We start from the raw sequence: 12062 nt of genomic DNA, 5'->3' as shown, positions 1-12062 counted from the left end.
CTGTGCACAGTGAAAGCAGGTAAAAAGGAAGAGAGTTTGCCACCGTTCAGCCTGTTTCTGAGGTTTTGATTAGTCCCACAAGAAACAAGCCAAATGATTTGGTTATGTTCAATATTTCCTTCAAAGAATCTCTACACCAGTGTTTTGTTAACCACATACATGTCAAATAAACTTTTTTTTTTTTTTTTTTTAGAGATGTGATGTCTTCTGCAAAAAAGTGTATTATACTAGATGGGAACAAGAGGACAAGGACCTAAACGCAGCACACACGCCTTCAGTGACTTACTGAAGTGCTTATTACCAAGTATGTTCTGAACTATTGAACCCATAGAGAGGAAAGTTATAAGACAGGATTACGTGAAACAAAAGTCAGAATTAGCCAGCAACTTTGAAAAAAAGACCTCCTATCTTAAGAAACATATGGAAAATTAAAAAAAAAAAAAGAAAAAAGGGAATCTAACATATGAAAACCCAATCCCGCTGGAATGCTTTTCTATATACAGCCTAAGCGCCACATAAATAAAACCACAAACCTCTGCAGAAGGACATGAGAGGACGTGAGCCCCGATGCACTTTCCTGCTAGGGCCCCCTCTGGGAAGTAAGACCCTGGTTAGTTTCCAGAGACAAAAGCTGTGTGGAAATCTCTCCTCCTGGGAGCAGTGGGCCTCATTGGAAGGGAACTTCTGACAGCCCCTAAGCATGATACAAAGTGTGACACCATCCCAAAGAGGGCTCTGATTCAGGTTGTAGGATTCTGAGTTTTTGGGATATCAGGGGATGGCAAACATGTTTTAGGAACAGGGATATTCTTCTGGTTTGAACGGAATAGTGATCTTTAACCGCAGTGTTGTGTGTCAAGTTCAGTCCTTCCGGGAGAGACTTTTGGCTCTAAACTGCCCAGGAACACACCCTTTTCATGCCAAGTTCTGGTGAAATGTTCACTTATAAGGCACAGCCCCACTCTTGGTCTTTTTCCCTGTGAAAATCTCTGGTTTGAAAACCTTGTAGCATTCAGGCGTTTCAAGCTTGAGGGCTGAAATGTCACTTTTGAAGCAAGGTTAAAAAGGTCACACAGCTGCAAATAATAATGGCCCAATGAGATTCAGATTCTGACTGCAGCCCGCTTCAAGAATAACACTGCAACAGGAAACAAGGCCGCTAGATCCTTTTACCAGTAATGCTGGTAAGAACACTACTGATAAAACGGTATGTGCATGTGTCTGTGTGAGAAAGAGAGACAGACAGACGTAACGAGACAAACACAAGGGAGGAGAGAAAGGCACACACGGAGGAACAGACATGCAAAGAGGCAGGGAAGACACACACAGAACGACAGAGACTCTCACACTGAAAGATGTAAGGACATACACAAAGTAATTGATTTTCTTGGACTCAAATTCAAGGTGTTTATTTTCTGCTGGAAGTTACAATATTCAGGATTGAAAAATAAAGATATATTTGAAATCCAAAGGGCTTACTTTGCAGTTAGCTTCCAATAGTTACATTTTTCACATAACACTTCTTTGAATGGTCCTGTCCTACGGTGTTTTACTCCAGTGGCACTGTTTTACAGATGAGCAAATAAGGTAATAAAAGATGCAATATCCCTTCCAAAGAAAGAAATTCTTAGCTCCAAACTGAATATCACTTCCTTCCCAACAGCTAGCCACATGTGGGGATAACCTAACTGCATCCTTGCTTTGAAAGTAGAACAAGGCATCTTAGAAGAAAATAAATTGAGAGTGTGTTTTTGGTGAATATGTGTTGGGTGATTATGTGTGAGTCCCCTCGCCCTTCTGACACATGTATTGAGATGAATATTTGCTTCGTTTCAGAAACACGAAGTGCAAATTGGCCATGGCCTTAACTAATTTAATTAATAAACAACATTTGTTCCCAGGAAGAAAGCAGGATTGATGTGGAGTGTCACACAGCGTGACTAACTCAAGGTGCTCGTGTTTTCCAGCTGTTTTTGGCACTTCAGGAAGGGCCAGTTTCCTCCTCTTGAACCCTTTTGAGGGTCTCGTAAGCACAACAAAGTAGCAAGGTCTGTTTCATGTGCGTCCTGCCAAGAAGGCTCTTCCCACACTCACAGTACAGTGAGAGATGCTGACAAATGTTGTCAGTATCACGATTAAAATTCAAGTTTCCCTTTCAGATCTATAATGCACTCATTTCCTAGTTAACAATATCAGAGGGGAGGGGGACATAGCCATATTATTGTTAGTGTTCATTGATACTCATGATTTCAGTTTGTAGCTTTGAAGTTCCCATAACTTTTGGTATTTATAAGAGCACACGCCAGGTTTTCAGATTAGAACAGCCCTTTTAGTGTCTTAATATTTACTATTGCAAATTCCATATTGCTGTGGGAATCCATCTGCTGTGATGGAGGAAACTTGTGCCATCCCACTAAGATTAGAGTTTGATGTTAACTAGGGATTAGTAATGGCTTTCTACAATTTAGATGGGCAAGCATCACTCTTGACTGATTACAGCAAACCAGATGATGTCAGTTTTTTTCCCTCTGGGCTTAGTTGTTACCCTTAGGTTTAAAATAGGTATTTTCAGTATATTGTGTAGGCTGTCCACGTTCTCAGTATCATTTGCTTTTTGCAGTGCTTGCCTTTCGTGAAATGGTATTTCCAAGTATATCCCTAAATGGCTGGCAAAGGATTTCAATGGATTGCATGAGCCATTGTGGATGATTTCCCATTTTAGACCAGGAATTTGTGGGGTCAAACGCTGAACAATGAAAGAAATTCTTGCTCATTTCGAGGCCAGGGAATCCAGTGGCAGTCGAGGGTTTGAATTGTAAATCAAGCTTGTCAACTCCTTGTCAACCATGAAAAACCTCAACTCAGTTTATGTACCATTAGGGTTGTTATCAGAATTTTTTTGGTTATCTTCCCAAAATTTGAAGGAAATTAAACTCACCGGGTTGTTTTTTCTAATTGACTATTGAATCTGAATTTTGGAAAAGAGAAACAAAAATGAGTACTGTTAAGAAACTACTAAATGATGAGGCAGCATCTGCCACAATTATGACAGTGTCTAACCAAAGGTATGGGACTACTCATTGTCTTTCAAAGGTTGCTTCATGGGGGTCATACACAGCTCACAAATAGACTGGACTTTAATTATGTCAATGTCTATGGCAACAGTAATGAACAATTTATAATGAATTAATATATTTACATGTGAAATTGAATAAAACTAGATTCACTCATTGTTTCTACCAAAAGCACCATTGACTTTTTTTCATTAAATCTGGAGAGATTTCCTCTCTGGCCATAACTGGCACCAGGTAGACTGAGTGTTCACCAAAACTACTTACCTCACCAATAACTTGATTCAGGGCAAACATCGTTTGAAAACCACTGCCCGAGGAGTAGAGAACCGGTAAGCTGTTTGGGGCAGTGCATTGTGATGACTCAAGTTCATTATCCATTCCACAAATATTTATAGAACGCCTACTAAGTAAACTCTATACAGTGGAGCCCAGGGTATAGCAGTTGCCAAGCAAAACTTAGTTCATTAAAAAATCCAAGCCAGTAAAACAGCTGAATGGGAAATGAGAGGATGAGGACTGAGGGAGAACAGCCTCCTTCAAATCCTGTCTGAGTAATTTGCCCCCACCTGATGAATGGTAGAAGAATCTATGTAGGGCTTTATTTAATAAGAGTCTGTTTGAGAGAATAATTATTACAATGTGTGCTAGAAAAGAACCATAATAATAGACCATAAAAATAAACCATGGCTCTTGACTAATACACTAGACCAGATCATACTAGTTGATAAAAGTAGTAAAGCCTATGTGGTAGAGAGGTACCATTTAGAAAAACTATTGCAAACACCTACACAGAAAGGAATTAAGAAGGGAGTGCTGTTTGCAGAGGGCTAAATGTGGGAACTGCAGTGCATCAGAATAAAGCAGTTGAAGTTCACACAATTATATATACACACCCACTCACTTTAGACCTCATTAATCACTGAAAACTTACTTTAGCAACTGCCATTCCATCTGAAGACTTTTATTCCAGTATTATGTTGCTAAAGTCTATTTTGTCCATGGGATCCATGGTGTGTAATACATTGATAAAGACTCGCTTACATTTTAAAATAGTAACATTACAATTGTAAGTCAGTAGAACCTGTCAGTGACTAAACTCTAAGTGATTTGAGGACAGATGGTGTTTCTCAACATACATCTTCCGAGGCATGATTTCTTACACTGATGTATCTCAGTGGCTAACAGATTAGATTTATATTCCTCTAAACATCCACGTCACGAAGGCTCGATTAAGACAGCAGAATCTATGTGGCTGAGCCTGTGCTGTCCTCAAGCACCAGCATCATCGTGTAATCCTAAGATATTTGCTGCAGCTTATGTGTAAATGCAGCCATTAATTAAGATAAGGCAAACAATGTTGGTACCAAACAGAATTGCTAAAGTATTAGCATTATGGGCCTGAATTTCTGGGGAAGGTCAGTACATTGGTGGGCCAGGGCTTGGGATGGAGTTGGGATTATGGTAGAAGAATACTTTCTCCTCGTGCTTATGTGCCTGGGCTTGGTCAGTCTCTTCCCTACTTTGCTTGTTAATGAATCTCTTTAAATTGTCATCAGTAGCACTTCCAGTCTTGATCATTTCTGTTACTTGGACATTAATTATTATTATTTACCACTTTTAGATGCAGGCCATGAATGTGCATATATGGAACTTTCTCATTTTACTGTTAGGAAATCTAATGTTACTTGGTAAGAATACCATTCTGCATTAGCAACTAAAGCCCTTAAGTGGTATCCAAGAAAGAGTCACCTTAGGCAAATAAGATAGTACTTTATATTTAATAATCTTATAAATAGATAATATTTAATATTAGAGTGAGGTTTCAGTAACCCTTACCCAAAAAACGCCTCCAAACGACACACAGATATACAGACCTTTGTCCACATATGAAAATACCTACCAGGCCCTGTAGCCAATATGATGAGGAGTGAGTTGCTGAAGGTTGGTCTTTATACCCCTCTTATTAAGGTACGGACCTTAGGCATGGAGCAATTAAATAATCTGACAATGGTCAGGCAGAAGAAGGCTACAGAAATAGTGAAAGAGTTTAAACAAATTTACTAGAAAACTAAGACACAGCTCATTACCGGATAGCCTGACAACTCTGTTGCTTATTCTATCTTGGATCAAAATCATTTTAGCTTTTCAAAATTACTATACTTTAAATTCTGGGGTACATGTACAGAATGTGCAGGTTTGTTACAGAGTATACACATGCCATGGTGGTTTGCTGCACCCATCGACCCATCATCTACATTAGGTATTTCTCCTAACGCTATTCATCCCCTGGCCCCCCAACTCCGCAACAGGCCCTGGTGTGTGACGCTCCCCTCCCTGTGTCCACGTGTTCTCATTGTTCTACTCCCACTTATGCGTGAGAACACATGGTGTCTGGTTTTCTATTCTTCTGTTAGCTTGCTCAGAGTGATGGTTTCCAGCTTCATCCGTGTCCCTGCAAAGGACATGAACTCATCCTTTTATATGACTGCATAGTATTCCATGGTATATATGTGGTACATTTTCTTTATCCAGTCTATCATTGTTGGGCATTTGGGTTGGTTCCAAGTCTTTGCTATTGTAAACAGTGCTGCAATAAACATAGTGTGCATGTGTCTTTATAGTAGAATGATTTATACTGCTTTGGGAATATACCCAGTAATGGGATTGCTGGGTCAAATAGTATTTCTGGTTCTAGATCCTTGAGGAATCACCACACTGTCTTCCACAGTGGCTGAACTAATGTACACTCCCACCAACAGTGTAAAAGAGTTCTTATTTCTCCACATCCTCTCCAGCATCTGTTGTTTCCTCTCAGCTTTAAAGTCACCCCTTATTTTGAGACTTAGTAGTAAGTTCTCAGTATTCATAGTGGGGAACAGAGATGGTCTATGATTTGCAATGGAAAAATCAAACGAACAATGAAATGTGATGTGATTTTAACTGGTCAACACTCTCAGACAAGGGCAAGCAGAAAGATTCCAAAGATATTTGTGTTTTCTTTCTTCTTCTAAATATAATACAATAAAGGATTTTAAACAATATGGTTAACACAGGAAAGCTATAAAATTACAGTAGTCACTGTATTGATGGTGGCCAAATGAAGAGTGAAAATGCTTCTCTGTGAAAGTTGTATAAGTGTGAGAAATGGTGGTTTGAACAAGTTTACATTTTTAAATTTCCTTTATATTGTTCTAAAATATCTGACTGACAGTGTTATCTAAGGCAAGTCTTTTCACTTTGTGCTCCAGAATAGTGAAAGTTTACATATATTTTCCCAAAGAATATTGTTGAAAACATTAGTGTTTAGGGGGAAAGGTGTAGTAACATACAAAGTACCATATAATTGGTTTTGGTTGAAAGATAATGACGCTTCCTTCAGACAAAGGGTGATTATTCTATGACTCCAAGCAGAACTTCCTATTTCAGGAGCCAAGGTGACTTGTGAATCTGATTCAAATCACCTACAAGTGGCATTTTAAAGAAGCAAATTATTTTCTGTGTACACAGTAAAAGCAGTAGGTTTTAGTTTAGTAATAGAGCCATATACCATTAGCAGCAATGTAACATGCAAATTCAACTCTAAAAATGGTAAAAAAAAAAAAAAAGGATATGATATGAAATATTATTTAAGTTGTGTGACTTAAATTTGCATAGTTACTCCTATGATTTATATATATATATATGTGTGTGGGTGTGTGTGTGTGTACGTATGTATGTATGTTACTGTGTGGATTGGTAACCATAAAACCATGTATGCTATACTTATATAGGCTTTTGGGAGTATTTGCAAAGGTAATTTTGACGACATTCAATTTTTGCCTAATGTGTGCACCTTAGAACTGAAATACAGAAGGGTGCGGTGGCTCGTGCTTGTAATCCCAGAACTCTGAGAGGCCATGGTGAGAGGATTGTTTGAGTTCAGGAGTTCAAGACCAGCCTGGGCCATATAGCAAGACCTTGTCTCTGTTTTTATTAAAAAAAAAAAAAAAAAAAAAAAAAAGAAAACTGAACTGCTATATTAGAAAAGACAAAGTATAATTTAACATACGTCTGATTTTTATTTTTGAGATGGAGTCTTGCTGTGTCACCCAGGCTGGAGTGCAGTGGTGTGATCGCAGCTCACTGCAACCTCCTGTCTCCCGGGTTCAAGCGATTCTCCTGTCTCAGCCTCGCAAGTAGCTAGGATTACAGGCATGTGCTACCACGCCTGGCTAATTTTTGTATTTTGGGTAAAGACAAGGTTTCACTATGTTGGCCAGGCTGGTCTCAAACTCCTGACCTCAGTGAAGATCATGTTAGTGATCCACCTGCCTCAGATTAGATTACATTAGTGATCTAACATTAGTAATCCGCCTGCCCCAGCATTTCAAAGTTCTGGGATTACAGGCATGAGCCGTCGCGCCCCACCTATCTGATTATAGTGTAAGGTTTTTTTTTTCCTGAAAGCTATGGTATTCCAGATGATGTATTTGGATCAGAGGGCAGCAACCTTAATCTAATGTTAATTTCAAATCAGCTTATAAAGCCAAATTAACGAAATAGCCAACATAATGTTTTTGCCATTTTTGGATTTCTATTTACTCCTGCATAACTTGGATAACTTTAGTTGAGGCACATCGAATGCCTGAGATGAGGGGGAATTGAGGACCGCAGTTTGCAGCCAGAATCACTTGCTAAGCTGGCGCCACAGCTACTTTGTAGTCCCTTGGGAATGCTGAAGCTTGCTGGGGTGGTGGTAGGTGTCTCATTTCACCTTTTGCTCAGGGTTGGCATTTCACACTGGCAACTACCCAGGGATTGCCACCTCTCTTGCTGTCCTAAGTAGCGAATCCCGAAAGCTTTCAGCAGGACTGAACAAGGGTTGGGGTACAGTTTGCCTGAGAATCTTCCTGCACAGGTGTGGTCTTTCCTGCTAATAGCACCCACCAGGTGGTTTTCCACAGGTAGGATTTCTGCTGTGAAGGCTCCATAGCAGGTTTCTTCAAAGTACAGTCAATATGCACCCAAGAAAGGTCAGTAGGGGCCCAGCCTAGGTGAGCCTGAACAGCTACAGCCAGGCAGGGCGTGTGCTCATTCGTGTTAATGTTCTGCCTGTCTAATTTGGGTATTGGTGTAGAAAGGGGGGTCTGAGTGATTGCCTCTCACGTTGCTCGGGTAGATGCAGAAGGTATTCAAGATACTCATGGTTTTCTGTTTTCCTTCCCCCCTTTCCCTCTGATCCTTCAGATTTATGAGGAATCCAAGATGAATTTGGAGCAGGAGAGGCCATTTGTCTGCAGTGCCCCAGGCTGCTCCCAGGTGAGTGTGCGGATCCTCCGTGCTCTGACATGCAGAGCCTACTTTCTAAAAGGGAAGCAACTCTTACCCGGCAATCATGCCCTCCCTGGGCTTTCCTTCTTTACCAAGACCCCACCAAAGTCCTCCTCCCCATCAGTATCATGATCATCATCATCTTCATCGCCATCATTATATTCTGTTTTGAATAGTTCCAACTACTTCCCTCACATCCCCTGAAAGGTAACAGTGTTGGACATTTCCGCCCTTAACTTCCCCCAGAAGCAAACCAGATGTATCCTGCCCATTAAATATGCAGGGCCATCATTTCAGAAAGAGGGAACGAGAGTGCTTACTTTTACAAAAGCCACTTGAATCCTGGCTGGGCTTCGAGATTACTGATGAAATAGCTTAACATCCTAGGTTAAATTTTATTTTGTTTTGTTTTCTAATTTGAGTAAAAAGAAAAAAAACCCAAACTCCCTATAACTCTTCTAGAGCCTACAGTTTTCCTATGTATCTAAACTTTAAGAGGTAAAATTGCCCTGCTGTGTTGCATTAAATCTCTTTTAGCCTCTGATGACTTCCATCAAGTGGAATTAGTGTGAGAATTTGATGAGATACTGTGGGTAGAGTGTTTAGCATGGGGTCTGCACACAATAGGAGCTCAATTATTGTCCACTATTGTTACCACTGTTGCTGCTGCTGCTACTATTATTAAACTGGAATCGACCTCTTTGAAAGAAATTAGAAACATTCATCACCTAAAATCAGAGTTTTTCACTTTACCTTTAAAACGTGGCAGTGACTTTTCCTACTCTTGATGCTTTGAGGGTCTCCGCATTGCAGTAACTGGAAAATGACTACACATGGTTGCTCTCACGCCTAGATCTTCATTTTGTGGGATATAGGGCAAGTGTGGAACCTAGAGCACAGGCATCTTTCAGATGTGGCCAGTTACACTCTTTCCCTTACTCTCCTGCCTATTCATCTGGTGGGATTGGCAGTAGCGTGTAGAGCAATGCCTAGCAGTCAGGTGAGGGCTGATACCCATTGCGGACCCTTCTTATTAATCTCCCCATGGAGTTTGTGGAGGATTCTGGGAGCCTTTTGGAGGGAAGAGGCCATAGAGATACAAGATATTATTGCTGGTATTATGAATCACTGACTGAACAACCAGAGTCCTTTGTTCAGGTTCTAGAAGTTTCACCAGGGGCTTTGTGTCAATGTTTATTTCCAATTTATAAATAAGAAAAGCAGTGAAAAAAATGATTTTGAAGCAAACTGTTTTGGAGATGATTTTGCAGTAGAAAACACTAAGAAAAAACAATGACAAGGGACTGGTAAAAATGCTGCTAGACTGGGACTCTTCTTTGCGGATGCAGAGTGTCACTTTACTAAGTTACTAGGGTAACTAAGTTAAAACTTAATTCCCAAGGTAGAACTGATTCCCGTTCAGCTTCTTCAAAGAGAAGTCTTGATAGCCAATGGTAATCAGATAATTTGGGCAGTTTGCTTTGCTTTGGTGGTGAAAATGTGACATGAAGTTTGAATCAACTCCAGTCTCTCAACATACTTTTTGGGAGCCTACTATGTGCCAGGCAATCTGATTGCTCTGTGGAAATAGTAGTCACAAGACACATGTGTCCATGTCCTCATGGAGCTTCTAGTTCAGGAATCAAGTCTATAATCACATGCTCTTCAAATCAGTTCATTAGTCAACTGCAATTTTCTATGAAGGAAGACCATAGACCTCCTTGAAGAGTATAGTACAGGGATTGACTTTACTTGGGGAGGCAAATGGCAGGCTCCGCTAAGGATGGGGCATTTAACGAAATGCCAGAGACACAGCAAAGGCCAAAGAGGGTGCAGGGTGAGTTAGGATTCCCAGTAACGTCGGGGGTTGTGTAGGACAGTAGAGGAGAGTGTTTCAAGGAAGGAGCTGTAAGCCATGTCTAATATTTAGGTAAGTCAGAGAGAAGAGAGCTGGACATTAGGTATTGGACTGTACGGCAGCATTTTCCAAGCTTGGCACCATTAATATTTGGGAGCTGGATAATTCTATGTCTTGGGTAGCTGTCCTTCGTGTTGTAGGATGTTTAGCAGCATCCCTGGCCTCTATACACTAGATCCCAGAAGCATTCCCCAGTTGTGATGACCAAAAATGTTTCCAGACATTGCCAAATGTCCCCCGGGGGCCCAGATTGCCCCTGGTTGAGAATGACTGCCCTCTGATTTGCAAGTTGGCTTTAGCCTCCCTTTCTTTCAGATTCCTTCTTTTAGGGGGTTGTCTACTTGGGTTGTAACCCATGTTCTCCCAAACTATTTTAATGTATTGCTCTAAGCCATCTTTCCTTCTTTTTGGCAACAGGCAGGGTAGAAAGAAATGAATGCCACAGACGTGTGGTCACCGGTGTCAGGCGCGTTTAGAGCTGGGACAGCTAGAGGACTGGGCAGAGGCTGTTGGCTTTGGCAGCTAGGTGCTCGCAGGCAACCCATGAGAGGGGAGCAGGGGCGGAGGCCAAACTGCAAGGGATTAATGAGCGAGTGGGTGGTGAGGAAGCGGAGGTGGCAAGCATAGAGAACTCTTTCAAGAGCACTAGGCAGTGACGGGAAGCGGAATGATATCATGGTAGCCTGAGAAGGAAACAGCTTTTTTTTTAAATTAAAGGATAGCCAAGCTGGAGTTTGTCAAGGACAAGAAATCAGTGAGACAGAAGGAGTGAGCATGCTGGTTTACAGGGCTAATCCCCAGAAGATAAGGGGTGTGGACGAACCTGGAGAGGAGTGGGAATGCGAATTCCTCTGAGAAAGGAGGGGCTGGAAAGAGTATCAAGGAAGTAACATGAACATGCTGAAGTGTAAAGTTGTTTAATAAAGGTTGAAGGGAGTCCATTTTGAATGACCTTGAACTTCTTAGTGAAGGAGCAAGTCATTTCCTAGAGAAGGCTGAGTGGACTGAGGAAATGGTTGGGCAGTATGGAAATGGGGATTGACAAAGTTTCTTGATTTTTAAGGAACAATTCTAAGCTTCCCCCGCTTCAGATTTAAATGTAAAGATGCTTCTAAAACTTGATGTCTTCATTTAATGTGGAAGTGTATTTTTTCCATGACAAGCTGTTATAAAAATATGTGCATCTTTCAATGGAAGAGGTGTTAGAATTGAGAAAACATAGCAGTCACCCAGTAGTCACTGGAGTATTAGAAACTCACAGTCAAGCCAGTTTTTGTGGCCATGGGATTTACTTTAGGGACGTCCCACAGCCTGGGGACCCTGTACGGTGAAGACAGGATGATTGAGGATTGGAAAGGGGAGTAAATACAAGTTATCAGTGCTTGCACTGTGCTGGGGGCAAAGAAAGGATTTTTTTTTCTCCTTTCCCCTCATGGGAAAGAAACTTAGCTCTATTGGGAAGGACTTATAATATGTGAGAGTTTTTTTTTTTTTTTTTTGAGATGGTGTTTTGCTCTTGTCACCCAGGCTGGAGTGCAATGGTGTGACCTGGGCTCACTGCAACCTCTGCTTCCTGGGTTCAAGTGATTCTCCTGCCTCAGCCTTCTGAGTAGCTAGGATTGCAGGCATGTGACACCACACCTGGCTAATTTTTGTATTTTTAGAAGAGATAGGGTTTTGCCATGTTGGCCAGGCTAGTCTCGAACTCCTGACCATAGGTGATCCACCTGCCTCGGCCTCCAAAGTGCTGGGATTATGGA

The 12062-nt window shown here is 41.1% G+C and overlaps 1 protein-coding gene across 6 annotated transcripts in view; it reads left to right on the top strand.

The window, feature by feature from the left end:
* Positions 1-12062, top strand: part of CREB5 (cAMP responsive element binding protein 5) — a 420024-nt gene that overhangs the window by 71521 nt on the left and 336441 nt on the right. For all 6 annotated transcript variants that reach the window (XR_004271511.1, XM_032286910.1, XM_032286908.1 and 3 more), the window contains one exon: positions 8301-8372. Coding sequence is in view for 5 of the 6 variants with exons in the window: in XM_032286908.1 (XP_032142799.1) it covers positions 8301-8372 (72 nt within the window). In the remaining variant the exon portion in view is untranslated. The remainder of the gene's footprint in view (positions 1-8300; positions 8373-12062) is intronic.

The sequence above is a fragment of the Sapajus apella genome, unplaced genomic scaffold (genome assembly GCF_009761245.1).
Source record: "Sapajus apella isolate SASKATOON/1434 unplaced genomic scaffold, GSC_monkey_1.0 scaffold19, whole genome shotgun sequence".
In the NCBI taxonomy this organism is placed as follows: Eukaryota; Metazoa; Chordata; class Mammalia; order Primates; family Cebidae; genus Sapajus; species Sapajus apella.
Note: the sequence above shows the minus strand (reverse complement) of the source record. Positions and strands in the feature narration are given on the sequence as shown.